Raw genomic sequence first — 23,560 nt, 5'->3', positions numbered from 1 at the left:
CGAAAAAGAAAAACGTTTAAACCGCAGCAACAAATTTCTAGAGAAAAGAGATAGTGCATATATCGTAATATATTTTACGAGATAAATAAGCAAGTTAAAATATTTTTCCCACCAAGCTTCAACGGATTTTTAAATTCTACAGCTTTATATATCCGAAACGTTAAAAATCGCCGAGACAACTATAAAGTTGTTGGCGTTAAACGCGTCTATTTTCCTAAAATTGTTCGTAATAGTATATTATAGAAGACTTTAAACGGATGGTTTAGGAACGACGGTTTAGAAACGTCGAAGATTAAACTGACGATCCCAGCTAAAACTAGTAATCCTTTGACACGGGTCAAAATCCCAAAGATTCGAGCCCTCGTTGCCGGTACCTATGGTGTCTATGGTTCCCGCTGTGTTTGCTTTCGAGGCTTCATTGCCTCTCATAATATTTGCCCAACGTCACACGCCGGCCAGCGAACGGTCAGTCAATGATCCTAAACCAGCTATTCCACGCGCTTCGAAACTCGATAACCTCGTACCCTCTCCGAGGGAAAAGCAAGTCTCCTCGACAAGCAGGAAGACGTCGAGCAATTGTAAATGTCGTTAAACGCCTAATCGGCCGTTTCATGCCACCACCTAGTTCGTCTTGTCGGAGGATTCTTCTTTTACGATACGAAAATGAATAGCAGAGAAACTATCCATCGAATTTTTCAGACTCTAACTTTCACGCTTCCATGAAATTACTTTTCGATTATTCCCAATTTTTTCGCAAGTTTCTCTAATTTTTGAAACCCGTTCAATGATTTTCCCCACTAACGTTCGTGCGTAACTCTCGCTCGAATAAATAACTATTATCCGATACTCACTTTTGAAAGATTTCATCCCAAACGCGATACAAATCGGCCACGCCATCCTTCAGCGCCGTGAAGATCAACGAGCTGGAATTACCAACATCGGTGATCAGTCTGTGACTCTGGACGTTCAACGCCAGCATCGCCGCCTTACGATCCCTCAATGCAGTCAGTTCAGCCTGCAACATTAAATATACATTTTTAGTGGTTGCCTTCTTCCACTAACTCGAACGAATTGCTCCGTTCTTCGCGATTACGACGTAGGGGTTGGCTTTGGGGTTGCGGGTGATGTATAAACTGGTCACAGTAGCAGACCAAAGAAAACTAACTGTACATCTCGCAGCGAGAACAAAGGGTCCATTCTCATTCCCATAGAGAATCATTGCAAGTATTTCTATTACGATACACGTGAGCATCGCTACATGCGATATATTACATATATTCGTAATTTTACATTTACTCAAATATTTATATTTTTCTCTCTTTCTCCCTTAAACTTTAAAAGGGATGTCAGCCAAATAAACTAAGTCCAGCTTCGTGTACGTAACTCGTCCGGAACTCTACTTCGCGAAGGTTATTCGTTCGATACCGAGGACGCGAGATCGGACATTAAGAGCGAAATAAGCAAAGATACGTTTATCAGGAAGAACATAACCGAACTATAAGGGTTGTAAGAGCGCAAGGTAGACACGATGGAGTAACCACGTCACGTTGTCACGTCTCCGTCGTCCTACTGCAGGAGGCGACCGACGAGGGCCGCATAAATAAACCCAGCTTTACGACGGCGACGCAGCCCGTAACAGAACGAAAACGAGAGCCCCTCCGCTTTCTCCGCTTCGTCCACCCACCCTCTCTCTCTCTCTCTCTCTCTCTCTCTCGCTCTCTTTGCCAACCCACAGCGTGTCATTTCTCTCGCGTGACGAGCGGCAGAGTTCGGCAGAGACGCTCGTAAAACCTGCTCCTCTTGCGGTCATCCAGCGTCTCGCGTCTCCTTCTCCGCGTTTCCTTTCCACCTTCGTGTATCATCGAGTAATTTCTGTCCTCGAAACGACGGAGTTTACTACTGTTTCCTACTTGCATTCGTATCGTACGCCGATCTCCTTCGGAATTCCCTGGAATCAGAGAGCTCAGACTCCTCTGCTTCTTTCGGGTTGCCTGGCGGAAATTGAAAGTTTGCCACTTGGACGAGGGGGGAGAGAGAAATTGATTCTCAAAGCTGATTTTTAGAAATTGCTTCTGGGTAACGCTATCGCCGCGATGGACTCGCGTTGCGGAGAATTATCGTTTTGGTAAATTCAATGCGTCGAAGGAATCAAGTCTGAGCTCGTTAAGTCCACTGTGACCATAGCCTAAGTTTCAAGCCTGGAAAAATGTTCGTGTCGAGGGAATAAAATAAAGCAGATAGGAACAGTATCCGTCAGACACAAATAGATACATAGGTATACGTAAAGACGCGCGGTCTGCGTGTGGACGTCTGGATCTACTTGCACTGCCGGCTACACGTATTAGGACATCTACCGACCATTTACTTTCGGCCATTTGATTCTTTTATACCAAAAGTATATTTTCAGTAAAATACACAGCGGTACGAGCGACAAATGGGGCGGTAGATACGGACGTATGGCTGGAACTTTGGTTTCGTTCAAGATTCTCCATCGCCGTCCATCGATCAAAGGATCCCCTTGCTCAACTGCAACGTGTAAGGACCGTAGAACGACATGGTGTCACCGATAGCCTCTGACGTGGAGATTAGCTTCGTATCACGCGTTCGATTTGTTACGGTCAACGTCGTTTATTGTTGCTATTCGTTTCGTGCTTATAAACTTCCGACTTTATAGTCTAATACATATTGCATGTACGGCACCTTTTATCTGCATTCTTTTAAAAAAGATGCGGAGGAACGAATCGATATTCTCGAGAGCTGCGCGGCTAATCGATGCAAATCCGTGCACGAGCAAACGTCGTCTACGTAGCAGCGATTCCAGGCACGCTATCGAAGAGGTCAGACGCGTGAAAAGCGGCGGTTCACGCTTGGCGTGCGTGAGTCCGTGCTGCCTTTCCGCAGAAACCCGCCAGACAGAGGAAAAGAGGCATAGGAGAAGAAAGGAGAAAGAAGAGGCGCGGTAGCACGCTGTCCGACAGCGGTCGCGACGAAAAGTGGCTGGCATTGATATTCCGAGCACATCGCGAACGCAGAAGCAGCAGCTTCGCGGCCGTTCCCCTCCGCGCGGTAACCACCCACCGCATTCGCCTGTTTCCCTCTGGGGCCCAGGTCCAGCCTCCGACAACCCTCTCCGATCCCTCGTTACAAGCTTTCCCTCCAGCCAACGTCCCTTTCCACCGTCGCCAACACGCAGACACGCACATTCCGATCTAATTCAATTTCCAATCAACAGCCAATCAATTGATTCGAATTTGGTATACAGAGCGGTCGACTGGCTGCCGCTGCGGCCTCTGCATGCCTATGAGGCTACCAGATTTCTCTGTCTCGTTCTCGCTCCCCTGTCTTTCTCTGTCTCGCGTTCTTTGGCACGAGGTGTCGTCTCTGTTTAAAGCCACGCGTGCCCCGTCCAACCGGGCAATTAGCTTTTTACCTGGCCTCGTAACGGCGCACTCTGACCGCGATACCGATGATCCAGGAGCAGCGACAGAAGAAAGAGGGGATTCAGAGGACTCTTGGTACTTCGGATTGAAGAAGGGGATCGAGAAAGAGTTTTAGAGAATGCTATAATCAGGATGGCGAGAAATCACGTTTCATGCGTATCGAGTTAACGAAATTCGTGCCGTTCGATATTGTGTACTTCGGAGCTGATCGAGGATGCGAGTCAATCCTCTCGACGCTGCGACGAGATCGGTTCTCGCGTTAAAAGCGAGAAATACGTAGATTATTGTACGTTATGTTTATAGAAAAATCGAATACACCTTCCATCGCGATATGATATCTGGAAGCAACGAACGATTAAAGAGACGCGTAAATAGACAACTGGATAAAACTCGAATTTTCTACGATCTCGAGATACGAGATAGGACTCGCTAAGCAACGCGATTGGTCGCAAGTAGCGACGTTAAACGTACGAAGCGACGTGCTCGAATGCTCGTCGACGAACCCGGTTCCATCGGTGACCGCTGCTTTTTCCCGCCGCCGCTACAGTATTTTAATTGCAGCGTGTCACGAGAGAAGGCGGGATTTTTAAAAAAAGGAGGCCGCCACCGGTCGACGCGACGCAAGAAAAAGCAGCGCGCGGCGTTCGAACGCGATCGAACCGAATAAAGGCACGGCAAAAGCCACTCGAAATAGCTCGTATCGACTTTGCGGCTGGCTAACGAGCTTCCACGTCGTGAAAGCCTTTCGCGATTAACCTCGCGGTCCTCACGGACTCGTCGAATCTGTATACGTTGCTCGTTTACGATCTTAAGCTGCTTGAAAGTTCGTTACCCGTGCACGCGCGCGGAATTCCAACCGAAGATTGCGAACGATCGAACCAAGTCGTTGTCGAAGTTTTTAGTATGTCTGGGGCGTGGCTTTTATAGACACTTCATCGAATCGAATTGATTTTCTCGCGCGATGTGGTGGGACGACGATGGGTTAGGTCAAGGAAGAGCGAGCCTCTCGCAAGCCAAACCGATCAACTCCAATTTTTCTCGATTTCTTAGAATTTGTCCATCCCGATACAAACTGAGTAACTGAAAATTTAGATTTCAAATGACGGATCCACCAAAATCCTACAAAATCCCCCAAACCTGCGCCTGGAACGATTGCTCGATCGTTTGTTTCGTCGTAACTGGCCTACGAACGTCGATACATACGCGAAAGGAGAAAACGCATGGAGCGCACACGACGAGCAAATGTAACGAAAAATATTCACGGTATGGAGCACTCGTTCTAAGCTTGGAACGAACGTCTCCTTATCTGTCTCTACGAAGATACGATTTAATCGTGAAATTGCAAAGGAACAGGGAAGAGAAATAGCGACTCTCGACCGAGACACACTGAACTATCGTACCAAGAACTCCGTCTGTCCGCGTTAAAAATGCCAGACGATTTGTAAGAGTCGAGACTTTTCTCACGGGGTAGACGAGATCGTCCACAGGCGGATCACGCAGTGGAAAGTGCGAACGATCGCTAATGAGCGGAATATCGAGACACGAGACGCGAGCCGTCGTGGAATTACGCAATAACGTTAATCAGCGGTCCGGCGTGTCGCGTACGATCCACAATAGCGTGGCACACAGGCTCGATTCAAGCCTGTTTACGAATGCGTAATACACGAGGAACATTCCATTCGGATTCGCGCGCCACGCCGCCGCTGCACACTCGCTCATTCCATCGCGCTTTCCGCCGTACGTCGTGCATGCGAAATATTCTGCTCGGCTCGGAGAGTCGTATCCGCGAACCAACGCGGCTAATCGATTCCTCGACTGGTTAACGTCGATTCGATTCCCGTCTCAACGAGAATCTGTCTGGCGAACGTGTCGATGCTTCCAACGTTTCCTTCCCCGCCCCCTTTTTATTTTTCAGTCCGTGTATCGTGCGACGTTTCGCGCTGAGAATGTCGCTTACACCGTATAAGTGCACCGAGCAGCAGGTTTACGCAAATTCATATTTTCACGAGCAAGAAATTTACCAAAGAGACGAGAAAGCTAGTCTACGAGTTGCTATGGAAAACATTTCAAAACGAGAATCAACCGATATAAAACCTTTAAAACCTTCTCACGCCGTTTTAACTCCGCTCAAAATCCAGCCAAAAAAAAAAGTAGTCTCGCCCGCAAAACCAGTATGTAACGCGAAGCCCCGCTTTCCACAGCGAGCTAATCCTCGAAGCGCGTGCTTCTCGAACCCCAGTGCACGGCTTACCTCAACGGCGCGTCAACCCTCTCTCGCTAGCCCTAAACCATCGACAGGCTTCGTCGCGTGCGAAACCTCGTGCACACGCTCGGCCCTGTCGTACATCGTCCGTCAGCTCGGTCTGCCACGTTCTAGCACGTGGGACGAAGCAGGCTCTCGAACTTGGACCCAGCGTTTCGTCGTAGCTGGTCGATCGAACCGTTGGATGAGGACCGGTTACGTGGAACGTGGCACGCGAAAACATGTAAAACAAGAAGCACGTGGAGAGAGGAGGGGAGGCGAGGTGAATGTCGGCGGCTAGACAGCCTCGCGCCTGCTGCATAATGCAGCACAGCGACGAGTTCACCCGGCAAATGTTGGACGCTAATACATCTTGATGATAGATAGGGAGCATGTGTTTGGTCTTCGCAATGAGGTTGGTAGGGATGTTAGGGATATTACGAGGAACAGGGGGACGAGGGGCGTGCAGCAGGCTACGAAGAGAGAGCAGGACGGTTTGCGAGCGAGAAAGGGAGAGGAGAAAAAGGGGTGAAGAAGAAAAAGACGGGAAAAAGCGTAAGACCGGGGGAGGATCGAAGAAAGTTGAGGCGAAAATGAGAAGAAGAGCCCCTGGTGTAGCGGAGAATCGTGGAAAGTAAGCGAGACGAAGAGAGAAACAGGAAGGAGGAGGTGGAGACCAGGGTGTTCCAGAGGTTTCCAGAGAGGGGTTCACGGAGGGTAGAGGCAGGCTGGGGATGACTCTCGGGGGGTGGAACTCAGAGGGTTGGCCAGGTTCGTCGGCGTTCGCTCTGGCGAGTTGCGATGCCGGGCACGTCGCCGTCAGACGAGCGTACGTGCGACACGACTACGCTTTTACGCCACTCTCTGCCTCTATCCTTGCCTCCTGACTGGTCTCTCCCTCTCTTTATACTCCTCTTCCTCCGCGACCGCCATCCCCGGTTGTTCCGCGCTCCACCGTGCCCTACACCATCCCCCTTTTCCTCTTTTTCTTACTTCTATTTCGCCTACTTTCATCTCGAGCCCCTCCCCGTCACGGCTCTCTCCAACTTCTCGAGGATGTTTTTAATAATGCCCGAGCTTGTTCCGCTCTGGCGAACGCTCGCGAATACTTTCCCAAATCGAATGTCGCGCGTTAAAACGAGGATCAACGAGATCCGATTTAAGAGACTTAGAAGAACTTCGAAGAAAACGCTTGGTACTGTTCGAAAGATGGCATATTTATTCAAACGTTGTCGAAAAATTGCTTTAAGAACCGAACAACGTCTTTTGCTTGTATCTCTGGTTAGTTTTTGACTATATCGAAGCGGGAGAGGATTACGGAATATTCTTATCGTCGGTGTGTAATTTTATTTCAACGATATAGAGGAAAAGTCGTGATTCTCGATATTTAACTTAACTTATGGGAAAGAATGATTTTGCGCCATCTATAGTCGGCGTTTATTCAGAGAAGATACTATATCAGTCGGTATACGATTCATCTGTAAGATACCGACGAAGGGATTCGATTACCGACCAAGGCAATCTTATCGACGCTTGGTACATCTGTATTAGACACGAACCGGGAGGAACAGCGTCACCGGATCTCGCGATTTAAAAGCATAATTTATATCGAGATCTTTCAAACAATGTTATTACGCATCTCACAGCAAAAGTGATACCGTGAGAAATATAGTTAGAAATACCTCGCGTATAATATCCCATAACGTTACTGCCGATATTATTATACGGTTGCAGCAATAGAAATGCAAAGTTCTTACCGTGATTCGATTAATTCGCTCGTCCAGTACGTGAGGTTGCTCCAGAGTGATCTCGTACGAGAAGAGTCTATCGTGTGCTGCTTTGAATTCCGTACGTAGAGCTATTAACTCACGATGAAGCGCACCGGCCATCTGCGTTTCCTCCATTCTAGCTGTCAGGGACTCCCACTTTTCCAATACACCTGAAATATAAGAAATATTTGTAAAAATCACAATCGAAAAAATGTTAAAAAATTAAAGTAAAAAAAAAGAAAAAGAATAGTCTCAATAAAAGAACCTGTATCGCAAGGGAAATGTAAAAAGTACATAAGTTTGAAAAACCTAAGAATAACTGTAGAACGAAAAGTTATATTTTAGAGTATCAAGCAAGGTTTTATTATACTTCTTTTTCCATAAGAAACAGAGAGTTCTCAACGGAAACAGCTTAGGTAATTACACACAATAACTTCCTTTTGCGTGACGATCCTAACGTTACTCTATTATGTACGTCACTCGTTCCCAGGCATCGTCAACGTTATGTCAGAGAAGATAAGTCACATATTTAAGGTCAAGCAGCTTATATGTGCATGCATGAATATGCAGCAGCTCGCATGGCTTCGATGACCTGTTTCTTCGATACTTTCCTTCGATACTTTCTTCCTCGGGACAACGCTGCGCCCTTAAAAATATGTAGAAACGACTCCGATGGATGATTCAACCGGCCGATACCGTTTTGAACGGTGCGATCCGATTTAAGAACTTTCACTTTTGCGAGCCCACGAACCTTCCACTTATATTTCCATAAATCTCTGTCTAGAAGAGAGGAGAGCGTCCCTCTATATTTACGATATTTCGAATTTGCAATCCGAAGTTTGAAAATTTCAAGTTTCGAGGTGCGGAATTGTAAGATTTCGAGATCTGCAACGGTAAGTTTCAAGTCGAAACTCTCGATGGATACTATACGGCGTTGAAACGATACGAGGTAGAGTTAGAAAAATTAAAAAAAAAAAAAAAAAACAAGTTCTCGTGTTCGTTTTCTCCGGTAAGAATGGATTGAAAAATCGTAAAAATGTCCCGGCATTTATGCTTTCCCCGACATAACGGTAATCAGGGCATTTTCCACTCTCTATAACATCCGGAATGTTTTCCAGTCTAACGCGTGCCATTCGAGCGATTTCGAATGAAATAACAGTCAAGATAGATAATTATCGAACTAATTACATACTTTCTTCTAGATAATTGCGTAGGTACGATTTTTGTATCGCCTCCGTATGACACCACAACAAGTAAAAAAAAAAAAAAAACAAATTCTTGGATTGTACCATTTAGCCATTGTATCGCAATCGCTTAGTTGCCAAGCCAATATCTACAGTTAAGAGACTTCGCTTGTGTCGAGATGAAAGCCAGATCGAGGAAGCCAGCAACTCGTCTAAGAAAATGTTACCGGATTAACATAAATAATAAGTAAATTCGATCGATAAAATAATTTATGGAATTAATTTCCAAAATGGACCGACTGAGTTCCAAAGCCACGCGCTGCAATAAATTCACATCAACGTGTAACGTAAGGATATTCCACAGGGGGAACAAAACAACGTTACGAATGAAAGTCAGTGGGAAATAAAAGACGAGTGAAAAAGAAGCGTAAGACGTGGAAGATCGAGGTCGTGGAAATCGTAAGTTATTAACAACTTAACATCCAGATACGATTCCTTAATTACCGAGTTCTAATCAATTTTTGATGTCACTACGCACGACCTATCATAGCTCAGGTCATGCTTCGTTACACCGTGATCCTTGCTTTCGTTCGATTAAATACGAGTGTCTGTTGTCCGCGAAGTGTCTTTCTATAATACAAAAGTAATAAATTATTCGGTGAAAGCCGATCGAATTCCCCTTTCTGTTCAGCGTGGTAACCGTGACCGAGACACTCGAGTAATTACTGTCCCATAAAAAGAAGCAAGAATTGGAAGAAAGTGAATAGTAAAGGGGAAAGGAGCACGGTGTTAGGAATTACCGTAGACAATTCGCACAACAGGTGTGATCAACGATGATCGATGGCCTAACGACGGTTAACGAGCGACCGAACGAACGTTTTACGGACCACGGCCACCTAAACGTTAAGACAAGATTCAACGAGAAACAAAGTGTTTCGTAGTAACGAGGATTTCTCGAAACGAAAAGAAACCGAGCCGACATTAGAAGAAACAGCGAAGACCGATCGATTCGTCGAAAGTTAACGATTTTCGAAAGATTAATTGCCTGTTTCGCGAACAAAGTTGCGAACGCGTAAAATTATTCTGCGTGCGAACGTGCGAATAAAACGCGTTACAACGCGCTAATCAGACTGTGGATATACAAAATATCTACGGTGCTCGAACGAGAAGTTTCTCTCTATGACCTCGATACCGTTGATTTTTCTAGATACAATAATAACTGTTAGAAATAAAAATTTCAACGGTTATCCTGTGACGTAGCAACAGACTGCGATAGTATAGCGATAAGCGAATGAAAGAAGATTTAAAATCTATAGATAAGATATCTAAACACACATATATAATTATGATAATGGACAAATAGCATATAATTTCGAAGTCACGCTACACGTTACAGAAAGTTGGACATTTAAGAAAACACGAATCTACGTAAGTAGGATAAAAAAATTCAGCCAGAAGAAACCTAACAATTAGTCGGCAAAGTTCCAAGAGCGGAGCGTCTAATTCGCATAATCATCAACAATCCATGACGATGCCAATAAAAATAGCTCGAAGGCCTTTAGGTTTTTCAATGTACGTTCGCGGTATCGTACTACGATCCGCGTACACCACGGGTTCCTACCACGCCCGATAAAAACGTAATGCGATTTCTAGGCTACGAAGGAAAATCTCGAGCCGGCTTTTTCACGGTTTTCTCGGAAAAAACAACTTTCACTTTGTCACGGCTGGTTTACAAAAACAGCTACGCGGTGGACTACAGTTATCAAGTGAAATCTCGAATTCCGAGCGGTCGTCAAAACGGGTCGAGAACTGCTATGTAACCTTTGAAAACGAAGAGAAAAAGTTTCCACTTTTTTAGCGTTTTATGGAATCGTCGCAATTAGTCCGTGAATTTTACGCGACAAATAGAAGAATATGCTACCCCCGAATATAAAGCACAGAATCTAAATTCACAAAAGAAAATGACACTGTCGTTGAAGCGACTTTCGTAGCCGCGATTCCTAGCTACGCGAGGCAAACCGTCGATCATGTTCAGCCAGTAAATCAATCCATTGCATCGAACGACTAAACCGCTTAAAAATTCGAACGAAACGTAATTATTATTTTCATATTGCGCGATATTCGCGGAACTATGGCATCGATCTCCATTAAATTTCTCATTCCCACGAGTGCGCTATAAAAAGGTTCGGATCTCGTTATAAAGAAATTTCGCGTGACCGGCAATCAGCAGGATCCGTGTATCCTGTGTCACGGATATTATTATGGCAACAAGCTCGTTGACAAATGCTGAAAATGGCAGGAAGAGCGTGTCGGTGCGCGTGTGCGCGCTCGCGCGAGGAGCAACGGGGGCGAGACGCTCGGGAAAACATTGTCGATGGAAAGCAATGAATTTCACACTGACCTACAGGAAATGACGGCGAATGTGCGGAATAATTGTGGCCTGCGTGGTATCGCGTATTACACGTAATATACGTGCCGCGTTATCACGGTCGAACGATTGCGTTCAGTAGAGCAGAAATCGGTGGACGAGCGTACGGTACGTCTTTCTTCCTGCGACCGTCTCCTCTCTTTTTTCTTTTCTTTTTTTCGATCGCCTTCGGACCGTCTTTGACAAAGTGGAACGTCAAATTTCGAAGAATCATCGACCAGAGTGCAATCTGCGTAATTTTCTGGCCGTTAGCTGGAATTAGCCTGAAGGAACGATCAGGATGGTCGAACGGATAGCCTTCGGCCAACGTTTCTAAAGGAAGCAATTAATCTTGAGAATCGAACGCTTGCCACATTAGTCCGACATTATTATTATTTCAGAGCCGTACGGCTGATAAGAGCGAACGAATTATCGTGGTAAATGTTCTGCCGCGGGTAAATCTTTCGACGCAGATGTAAATCTAAATGAAAAGTTGGATTTCTTAACTACGTGAATATGTAGCGACAGGTGAAACGCGACGAGTCACGTTTTCTGTTCTTTGCGTAGCTATTTTAACATTCGTAACGCTCTCCACTAGTTCCGTATTATTAAGACCGTGTTTTTATCGAGTTTTAGAATCAAACGCTTTTTTCATCCCTCTTGGAAATTGCGAAGCGAGATACGTTAATTATTTCCGTCGGATTTTTCTTACGACGCTTCGTGGATCGATCGCTCTTTTCCGGTTAACGTTTTTTTTTTCTTTCTCCGAGTAATCGCTTTTTTACTTGAAATACGACTATAAGTTCTCATGACTGACGATCGAACTAAAGAAAAAAAGGATATACCTATAAATTATAAACACTTTAACGTATGTTTATCGTTGAATTTATTGTCCATCGTCTTTCGTAGATAAATAACAAATAAAACGATTAGCTACAGAGTAGCCTACTCATCGAACTATATACCTCACAGGTAAACCATAAGTGATTTTCTCTCAACTACGCAAAACTACGTACTGTAACTAACGTAAAGCCCGTAAAACTACGCCACTGTAACTCGCTGTAAGCAGTACCTGTGCTCATAATCGTTCGCTAAAACCATAAAACGATCGAGCTTATCCATCGAAAATAGCGCAACATAGATCCTTAGCTGTTACATCGGTTTCATGGTCAGCGAGAACGACCATCGCGGAACCTGGTGAATACTAAACGTTCAGACGATTTGTAAGATAGTTTCCAACGAAACACGACCAAGAAAGATACGTATTATTACTACTTTCTCTGATCGTGTTGGCCAATTTATCACGTTAGTTACTGTCGGCATCGCGAATACTTACTCGCGTACGTCTTAATGATTAATTAACGCCCTCTGCCACGAACGATTTCGAAACTCACATAATCCCGACCACACGTCTCAATCTATAGCTCGAGAATAATTTATTCGTAGACCGCTCCTGTAATCTACCGCGAACGCTTTCATTCGAATCTATCGCGCGCACGCTCCGTTTGTAATTTACATAATTCGATCCTTTTAATTGGCTGACAATCGTCTTCCGTGGAAGGTCAAAGTATCGTCAATTCAGCGTAAAAGTTACCTTTTCCCTTCGACAAACGTTGCAAGGTAATTTAAAAAATGTAACGCGACAGTTCTACCGATCATCGTGTTCCTTTCCTTCGGTACAAAATATATTGATAACGCGATCAAGTCGAGCATCGCGCGTACGTCGAGTAACATCCGCGGATACACCCACGTGTGCTCGTGCGAACAGCGTGTTATGAAAGCGACCACGTCGAAACAGGTCAACGTTAACGCGAGAATGAATGCAAGCTCGTTAATCAACTACCTTCTAAAGTTTCTATCGGAATGGGATCTTGGACAACGGAGAAACGGTTGCCGGACGATTGTGTTCCCGGGCTTTCTACTGTAATTCCTCGCTGAGCAACCGTTGCTCCGTGGCTACGTTCCAATAAAATTGAACGTTGCTCCATTAGCTTCCGCGGTTTGGAGCCGAAGATGAAAAAAAAAAAAAAGAAGAGAAACAGAAGAGAACGAAATTATAAAAGAAGCGAACGATAAATTCAGGAACAGAGGGGAATTCCAGATGGAGTATTTGCCGGTCGCTTGGGTGTAATGAAAATACAGATCGATTAAGTTAAGCTATTAATAAGCTTGGCATCAGACGATGACTTTGAATTAGAGACAGATCGCACGACGTACTTCGCTTCTCATCGATTCCGTTCAATTTTCGATAGATTGAAATTATTTTCTCGCCTTTTCAAATTTAGTTCTACGATGCACTCGTAAGAAATTATCTTCGTTCTTTCGTGTTTATCTTATTTAAATTTCTGCGCGTCGAATTCTTGCGAGTTTTAGATCTGGTTAGTGACGAAAATTCAAGGTTGAAATCTTGTTTTGCAGAGGTAGGATTATGTCAGAAGCCCGCGGTAAAATTAACCGTGAATTCAACATCTTCTGGCACGTTTATAAGCATCACGAATTGCGAACTACGTAACGAGTAGAAAATAATCGATATTCACGGGAGAGACGTACGTATGTATCAATACGCCACTCCCGACTTTGGCTTTTCATTTTAATTAATTCGCTGAGCTTTTATTTGGCGAAAATTACTCGAACTTTTGTTGCGAACCTACAAAATGAAAATAAAAAAAAATACAAACTGACCATTTCGACTACTCTGGCAATGTTAGCGTTAAGAAAACGTTCCATACAATTTATATATATAAGAAATATATATAAGATATATGTATTATTATATATATTATTATATATATTATATTATAGATATTATATATATAAGATATATATATATAAGATAAGAAATATATGTAAGAAATATTAAAGTTCTTTGTAAATTTCTCTTTGTGCAGAAATAAGAACACGGAAATGTGAAGACGAAAGGATCAGGCGTTAATAACAAAAACCATGCATGAACATTGAACATAGATACAGATCGATAAATATTCAGAGAGCTCGCGTCTTACGATTCTCGTTTCACGTCATCTCAGCCCGACGTCCGTCCTGACCCGCTTTTACACGTCGATAAAATCGTTGTTAGCGAGGAAGAATCAGATCCAATGAAATTCGTCGTTGGATCACAAAATCGAATAACAGAGTTCGGTTGGTTCTGGCGAGACGACGAAAGGTATACGAGCAACCGATTTGACAGGTAACGGAACGCTGATGAAGAAGAATACCAGGTTATCTTCCGGGATGATGTCAGAGATCGAACGTTTCTACACCGAAACGTGAAAGAGTAGATATGTTTACACGAGAGGACGAAAGAAGACAGACGTTGAAATATACGGTAAAAATTCGGATTAACGGTATATCGGGAAGATTTGAGAGAAGAAACGCGATCAGAGATCGAGTAATGTTTCGTAACGTTCACTGGATAGCGTCTTAAAATTTTGATAAGTAAATTAAGAAGACAGCGCAATACGAATTCTTGCAAGTCGATTTTTGCTACTTTGCGAGACGAAATGATACAACGTTAAAAAAAGATTTACTGATGGAGGCTTCTAAATATACGGGAGATTACGTACAGGTATCATCCGGCTGATCCTCCGCGATAATCTGCTGGTGTGCGTAACAGGTATCCGGTGCGTCTTTCCTGACACTGGTCTCCTCTTTTACAAACACCATGATTTATTTTCCGAACGCGAGTCACGATTTATTTTTCTCGAGAATCGCAGTTTTCTAATTCACCGTGCCAATTATGCTTGAACTGCTAGAATAATCCAGCGTGTCCACGATTTCACTTAAAATTCCGAGACTCTTCTCCTTTTTACAGAGAAACGATCGCTGAAACCTCTAGCTTTTTACTGTTATAGTAAACCGGTACTTGGACTCTCGCAACTTCGTTCCAGCGAATCTGAAAGTAGCAAAGTTATACGCCGAAAATATGCTTCTCTTATTCTCTATCCTAATCTTCAAACTTCCGATCTCTGACTTTCGAGTTGCAATGAAAATTATCGAACGAGCGTACGTATGTATCGATTCTTCGCGATACTAGGAATTTCCAAAGTAGCACAGGAGATGTCGAAACAGTTCGAAAAGCGCGCTGCTTTGCGAAACGTCAAACGCGGCGCGTGGTGGATCAGCTGTTGAGTGGAAGAGAAGGCGAGCCACGAGAAGCGGAACAGACGTCGCGACTCGCGCCAGGAAAACCGAGCTACTGACCGGGTACACGCTGCCGACGATTCTTCGACAACACGAGCACGAGCACGAGCACGAGCAGGGCCGAGTACCGGTTCGTGAAGTTCCGTCGGCTATACAGTGCTTCTTATAAGGTGAGACCCGAAGGTGTACCGATGCACTCGCGTCTTGCAATACTCCTACGCGAGAGCACCCACACGCGGATTATCGCGACCAAACAATCGACCGCGACCGGTCTAATCGTATTTCCCTTCAGGGTCGGTTTGATTCGCCGGTCGCGATAATCGTTTGTTAGCTCGATAGAAGAAGACTCGGCAGAGTTCAACGTTTGTTTAATGGACGGTGAACGGGATGAAGTCGGAGCTCTTCGCACACGTTTCTGGGGTAATACGCTTGGAAAGATCGGTGTCGGTTGAATACATTTTGATTTCAGGTGAGCCGGCTTTAGAACTGATCTTTAAGGTAAAATGGATGAAGTTGTTCCATTTGCGGAGCAAGTTGCGACAGACTTATCGCAACTGTGACGCTGATACGTACGTTTTCGAGTCAATAGGATGTTCCTATCGATAAAACGTTTCTTGAAAAATTGCCAATTGTATTTCATTATATTTAATAAAGCTATTCTCGGAAAATAATACACAAATGAAATTTTATCCATCTATAATAACAAAGAAGATAGATAAAGAAGGTATAGAAGATTGTGTAGAATTGGATGTTTATCGATCCGATTGTAATCTGTATTTATAGATCGAGCATGTTATCACAGATTCAATATTACAAAGCTAGTGCAATCTCAGCGAGATGTTCGCCATTCTAAACGGAAATCGTGTTAAGGCTGTATGCAACGTAATCGAAGTTACTACTTTGCCCCCCCCCCCCCCCCGTTTAAAAGCTACTTGTTCTAGCAATTAAGAAAATTGGTTCCGCTGCTACACGGAATACGTTTTTAGAAGTTTCATGCTGCAAGCAGATACATAAGTGCTGTAAAGACTACTTATTCGTCGATTTAATAGCATTCGATTGTTTGATAATGTAGAGGCTTACTGTAATTAAGAGAAATGTATATATAATCGAGATGATTAAATTCCATAAGATTATTTTATTCGAAATCGTTCATAAATAATAAATGTATTAACGAGGAGGCACCATTTGGCAAATTCATCCTACATATATTTCACGATCTATTAAATCTATTTAATATGCATAAAAAGCTCTATATCTTCGAGGCATTCTATCGTACGAATTAAAGAAACATTATTCAAACTATACAAATACCACCAAACTAGAGATAAGGGCTGATAATCCAAATAATATTTACTGTAGGTGATAAAAGAAACAAAAGGATAATTAGTAGTAGGAAGCCACAACAAAGCAGTGTTTATTACATAATGGTTACAATATGAACGGTATACAAAAGTGAACTAAAAATCAAAATACTCTAAAGGTTTGTTACACTCGTACTTGCGTTCGTTGCAACAAATAAAAAGATAATAAGGAAGGTATTGATTAAAAATTAAATTATATAAACAAGCGAGAAAATTCAATATTCGTGTTGTAAAAAAATAGATACGTACAGTTTGTGTTTCCTCCAGCAATATCCCCCCCCCCCTTTTTTGTTACCGATTCATTTTTAAGTTAAGTAGTAATTGTGACGTAATCCTTTCTTAAAAAAAGATTTCACATTATCGAAAGTTAACTAGTATTAGTATTAACTAATGTATTGCTAGTAATATTATCTCGCATCTTTCTATTATTTCAAAGGTGAAATTTAAAAATACATTTTACATTACGTAAAATGATATTTAAATTATTGTTAATTACTGGGGACACGATCCTCGGTCAAATCGAACATTAATGTGCAAATATAATTCGCTCTTTAGCATGCAGATGATCAACTTATAGTTCAAAAAAATTTACACATGCATTTGTATCTTGATGCCATATAAGGATCGTTGTATCATACATTGCTTCTGTGCGCAAGTCATCGTTTAAATATAATTAATTAATGATCTTTAAAGATCTTAATCTTTTCTATATATACATTTGAGCAAACGTATCACAAGAATTCAAATATTAATTACATTATATTACGAACAGTTTGATTCACTCGTTATTCTTTACAATTTTTATTCCAAAATTAAGTACGAGATTTATCGATCAATTATAGTTACGGTTAGTATCAATAACACTATTTCAAATGCATACACTTCTCAGAAATACGGTTTCGAAGTATGTACATCGAAAGCAAAAATGCACATTTGTAACGTACTATAATACTTGCGTATCAGTCTTTGCAATTGCTTTACAATAATATTTACACAAGCTGCTTTATGAAACAACGCTTAAATCGAGTCGATTTAAAATTCCAATCGTTAAATCCATTCGGATTTTTCTCTTAATTATCACTCTTACGTCGAAAATAAATTTCCTTCGACTATGTTTGAATACTATAAAGATTTGAAAGAACGTATTTTCAAACGTATTCATCAAAAGATTCATCGCATGATATAAGTAAAAATATTTTATATCTTTTCTGCTTCTGTATGTTCCCTCTATGTCTTCGCGTTAGAGAATAAAATAATAAAATTACGAAAGAAGCAAAAATACAAGTCCGCTCAGAGCAGTAACTAATACAGCGGCCATGTACGACAGTGAAATAGAAAATGATCGACGGTGAATTTGATTGTACTCACCACGAATTTGTTTCACGTATTTTTCGCTTCGGAACGAATTGCTGACGGACTCCAATAACGCGTGCAGACACCGCAGATTTTCGCTACACGCACATTCCACTTCGGACTACAACATAAAAACTTACGTCAGTCTACGTATTCCATTGTCTTTAATTGGAAGTAAAAAGAATTACTCTAGCAACATTCCGTGAAATCAAATTCAGCTTTCGTTAACATTTCTACGTATAATCGGATAGTAGCAAAAAAGAAGTGAGAAAGAATCCAAGCACAATGTTTTTACTATGTTCATGCTAAAAATATTGCTTATTGCTCAAAATAATTAAAAACCTGCGTGTAAAAGATAATTCAACAGAGTTTCATGCATAGATAATTTATTAAAGGAATTAAGTATAGTATGAAACAACTCTTCTTTCTTTTAATTATTTTAAGAATTCTTTTGATTATGTTAAGCAATCTACATTGTTTACTCCCATCGCCATAGAAAATTTTATTCTAAATAAATCTTTTCCGATCTTTAAATTACTCAATACTATTACCCACTCGATATAGCAAATCATTTAGAAGTAGTAAAAATGCGACAATATACTTACGGCAAAATTAAAGTAGAAAAAATCTCAAGTACACCTTGCAAATCACCGATCAAAAGCAATTATTCATTCGCAATAACTCTCAGGGAATATACTCTTGCAAAAGACAACGTGAAATCGCTCATGAAGCAATTCAGGGACATGTACAATAACTTGGATATTTGTCAACATGATTTGTGAGTACGGGTTACACAAGCAGGATAAGGATAGAATAGTAAACATGCAAGTGAATAGTATTAGTACAATCTCCTTTTCCTATTTTCCATCATTATTTGAATGATATTTATTATTGTCCGCTTTACTAATTTCATTCATGAGTAAGAATTTCTTATTTACATACTGTATTATTTATTGTTAAATGGTAATAATAGAATAGATCAGATGGACGATCAGAAACACATAAAAAGAAAATTTTTATATTACAATTTTATTTATATTTATACAATGATTGGCAATTTGTCCTTGTATGTCATTGTTTCAAAGCATGTATGTGTCAAGCAATCCTATACAATATGCTAGATATACATATATTTTAACTTTCCTTTAAAAAAATACATATACATTATCTATATGTCATAAATAATAAGAAAAATCAAGTCTATCGAGGGACCTTCGTCAAGTAATAAATTCAAGCAGTAGCGTTTAGAAGTAAAAATAAAACTGTAAAAGAAATACTTAGAAAGCAAAAAGCATCACACAGTATTATCCAAATACACGACATTCCTCATACGCATTAACTAAATTAAACGATTGAAAGATTATCAAAAATACAAGAAAACGAGACGATATAATCTTTTTTCTTGTAACGATTACAAGATGAGGAAGCACACAAAGCACACAAAAAGAGAAATTAATTGTCCTTCTTTTAATTGTGCCATACAGTCATTAAGAAAAAGTATCTTATATGGGACCATAGGCGTAATAAATTGCAATAAAGCCACGAAAAGAAACTTTGTACGCTTCTTTGCAAATATTCCAAAAATTTAGGCCGGCATTGTACTATAAAGTACAAGCTGAATGGGCTACGTACGTTATCTTGCGGTATCGTGCCGTTGCACGACCTCGAGAATAAACTTTCAGCAAGTGATAACTGAGACTGCGACTTCTCGATTACGTTCCGTATATCCTCCACGTCACTGTCGCTGTCTTCCGTGGTATCGGTTATTTCCTGTAACAAATTTCCAATTTTTCTTAATTTTCTTCTATTACTCCTTTATGTGGTGTAATATTGATTTTACTTTAAGATCAATCCATGTTAATTTATTAACGAAAAGAAGTTTATTATTATTACTTTGTAAATAATGGCTGTTATATTAACGAGTTTGGAAATTTTAAGAGCAATGGTAGCGTACTACTGGTCAATATGTATTGAAGTCAAGCATGCTAAGCTAAACATTCTCTTTGTCTGTTCTTGCCAGTGGCACACAAAACCCGTTTGAAGTCAAGGGCAAATTTTTGAAACATAGCTATCGTAGTTATCCGATTTATTGGTCGAGATAACAAACTGATTCTACTGTACACAGAAATGATTTTAACAACGCGATACGTATATCATATATGAAAATTAATTTCAATAGATATCTAATTTGATTTTATTTGCAACTGTTAGTAAATTTTTTTTATCGATTATACAACAGTAGATGTTAATTACTTATTTGTATTAAACTGTAATATACTTTGAGCAATTATTACTGCACATGAGAAATATTTTCAACGTATATAAAAATTCAATAAACGATATATATATAAAATTTCATTCAGAGAAAGTGTAATTCGTAGAAATTTTTACTCGATATTTATCATTAAAATTCTGATCCAGATACCGCCTGCGAGACATTTCTAGCAGTGACTGTATGTGTAATTACATCGTTTATCCTCGTTAAGATATCATCACCGTGAAGACGCGTTCGTCTCAAAGAAGACTTGATAAGACACGGAGAGATTCAACGGAGAAATGTGTTGTGCGAAAGAAAATTTCTTTTCGAGATAATGTTATACGTACATTGAATAGAAAGTACTATCCAATGATCATTATGTTTGAATTACCCTCGAGATGAAAAGAAAGATAACTCATGAATAATTTATGCGTCTAGATGGAGTATATGCAAAAATTGAGTAAAGTATGCTCGAGCATATCTGGTGCAAGGTAATAATTCGGCGTAAGGTCAAGGCAAATATTAAAGTGATTTTGTGGTTGGACAGATAAAATTAAATATTTATTTGCTGCAGAAGAATTACATTCATTCTACGGCAATATACAAATAGTGATTCTTTATTCTTCCTTAAAACGAAACGCTACAACACAGAGGAAGAGCTATGACTAAACTACGACACCGGTATACTTTTTGTTAAACAAAATTCCAGACACGATTTCATTGAGAAATAAAACAATAAATCGTTGTGCATTAAGGCAATTAATTAATCACACTAGGGATATGTAAACTATATTTGGCGACATTTGGCGTGGATAACAGAAATTATTGTTCTATTCTTAATGTAATGATACCAATGTCGATTTTCATTGTACAAATATTGACTCATATGCGATTCCATATACTGGCCCATGTTATATACAAGATAATGGAAATCCGTATGCAAAGATATAGCAGATGTATTGTCACAGAAAGAATATGGACACTTGATCAAGAAAGAGTAATAGAATGGAACGTACATGATCCATACGACTTCTAGGCAGTGGAGAACTAGCGGGCATTGCGCTCATACTGGAGGCACAGTCGGATTGACTATCAAGGAAGTTTCGGTAATCATCTCCAAAGTCCAATAATCTTCGTGCCGTTTCTACGTCTGGCGCTTCACTGTATGGCTCGCTCATATATTTCTCCTATTGAAAAGAGATCAGTTTAAAAATAAGTATTTGCTTATTGAATCCATTAATATGAACATCGACATAATGCTTCTAATTAAATAAATCGTTTCAAAAGAATTCAACGTTAGGAACTTGTCAGGAACTTATTTGTTTGATAAGAGTGTTCATTTCCACCTAATTATTAGTCTCAATTGCATAAGGCAATTTCTCTAGTCCACTCTTTAATACTATCATTATGGTAACAATAATATCAAGCGAAATTTCCAAGAGATAAAAGTTAGATTTCCTAAAACGATCTTACCTATGAACGTACTCCATCCATATCCTCACAATCGATTTCAAAGAATTGCATAAAATTGTTATTTATTCGCTTCTGATCCTAATTACTGCCTGTTACATAACACAACCTAACTTTGTTAAAAGCGATACCAGGAAAAAGAAACACCAAAAAATTAATATCAAAACGAAAACAAAAAGTGAAACAAAAAAGGAGAAGAACAGGAATTTTGTTTCGTAGGATTCCAGTTGAAACCAGTTACCTGATAATTATCCCAAGCTTGATCGGAGATCGAGTTGTTTCCGAGGCTATTCATTTCGATGTCGCTATCGACGTTCAGTTGCTGATTGCACAGCTCCTTGTTGCTTGGAACGGTATCGTAGTAGGCGAAGCAGCCTCGCGTATAGTTACGTTGTTCCTCACCCTCGGTCTCGGATGTGGAAGCCACCGAAGTACAGCAAGGTAACCTGAACGGCGGTGTCGGGTCGCTGACGATCGTCCTCTCCGCCGAGAGTTGCTGATGAGCGGTGCACCCCGAGAAAGAGCCGGATTTTACCAGGGTAGTCAAACGACCGTGACAGTCTCTCGAAATGGTGCGCATCGCGCGATTTCCGCTTACTTTACGCGGTGAACGTTGTTGATTCGACGAGCTGCCATCGCTTCCCGCCGAATGATTCGCGGTCACACCTTCCGAACTGGAGTCACTTTTACGACCCTATGTAAACGGAAAAGCGAGAAAGAATGGAAACACGTGAAAACAATTTTAATAGCTTTGACGCGCTCTTTTCTAGATACGAGCAAGCAGCATCGTCTTACCAGGTTCTTCTTGCGCAACCTGCTCTTTTTCCTGCGCAACGAACTGTTTCGAACCACACGGCCGTCGTGGCAAATGATCGACTCCTCCAATAACGTGGACGTTGAGTTGTTGAACGATTTCCGTGATCCTCTGTAATTCAAATGAGGTGAAATTAAAATGTCTGCCAGTTCGATGAGGCAATAGGGTATCGAGGCAACGCGACGTCGCGGTTGTCGACACGCGATGGATTTGAATAATGCGCTCCCATGCGCATCGATTACACTATAAATCGATGTGTATACCTCGATGGTTCTAATTACACGCGCCGTCTCGAAAGCGAAAGATACTGTAACTTATTCATCGAAGTAAATTGGAAACTTGAAAATTTGGAACGTTCAGATTGAAAAAGATCTAAAAGTGAAAGTCTCGATTCAAAAATTTACATTTCCAATCTTTCTACGATCTATTCGTTCTAATTATAACCGATATTATTTCTACGATACAAATTCGCTTCTAAAACGAGCAAACAAAGATATGTAGAATTATCTACTTACGTTGCATCGAGGGATACGGATTTAGTGGGCGGAGTAGCGATTAACTGGTGGAGCGCAGTTTCGCTTATGGAGAACTGCGAAATCGGGTCATTGGTTTGGTTCAAATTCGAGTTGTTCCCGATCTGTGAGATACAAGATACGCTCCATGGTCTGGGCCCGTTGTGCTTCTGCTTGCAGCGCATCACGACTTTTGGCGTACTCGTGTCCAGCATCGGATGCGCCTCGTTGATCGGCGTTTTCTCAGCGTCGTCGAATATCTCTTGCGACACCGATTGAGACGTGCAACCCAGTGCACCTTCGAATCTGCGATACGTCGCAACGCTACTCTGTAGATCCTCCGATGAAACCGACTGCCTCTCCCCATCGGATTCTTCCGTCGTATACTCGCCACTGGCATCGCAGCTATCCAACGGCTGTAATTCACGCTGATTACAATTGTTACGAAACGTTATAATTCCCCCTTAGACCTCGTTACAACTGGCGCGCATGATCAGACTGACGATTCGGTTCCTTGACCGTTTTATATTCCTTTTATAATTCTTCTTTTCTTTTGCTCTTTACGTACTTTACTTTTCTTTTCGAAATATTATTCTAGCTTTTTATTTAAT

The 23,560-nt window shown here is 41.3% G+C and overlaps 1 protein-coding gene across 6 annotated transcripts in view; it reads right to left on the bottom strand.

The window, feature by feature from the left end:
* LOC117207430 overlaps positions 1-23,560 on the bottom strand; it is a 132,679-nt gene that overhangs the window by 33,878 nt on the left and 75,241 nt on the right. For 5 of the 6 annotated variants that reach the window (XM_033447662.1, XM_033447664.1, XM_033447660.1 and 2 more), the window contains exons 11-18: positions 22,953-23,377; positions 22,419-22,548; positions 21,865-22,317; positions 21,170-21,340; positions 19,529-19,666; positions 17,912-18,017; positions 7,440-7,621; positions 852-1,015 (exon numbers count right to left, since the gene is read on the bottom strand). In XM_033447662.1, the coding sequence (XP_033303553.1) occupies positions 852-1,015; positions 7,440-7,621; positions 17,912-18,017; positions 19,529-19,666; positions 21,170-21,340; positions 21,865-22,317; positions 22,419-22,548; positions 22,953-23,377 (1,769 nt within the window). The remainder of the gene's footprint in view (positions 1-851; positions 1,016-7,439; positions 7,622-17,911; positions 18,018-19,528; positions 19,667-21,169; positions 21,341-21,864; positions 22,318-22,418; positions 22,549-22,952; positions 23,378-23,560) is intronic. The other variant, XM_033447661.1, reaches the window with a different exon arrangement.

The sequence above is a fragment of the Bombus bifarius genome, unplaced genomic scaffold, assembly GCF_011952205.1.
Source record: "Bombus bifarius isolate JDL3187 unplaced genomic scaffold, Bbif_JDL3187 scf7180000008030, whole genome shotgun sequence".
NCBI classification, from domain to species: domain Eukaryota; kingdom Metazoa; phylum Arthropoda; class Insecta; order Hymenoptera; family Apidae; genus Bombus; species Bombus bifarius.
Note: the sequence above shows the minus strand (reverse complement) of the source record. Positions and strands in the feature narration are given on the sequence as shown.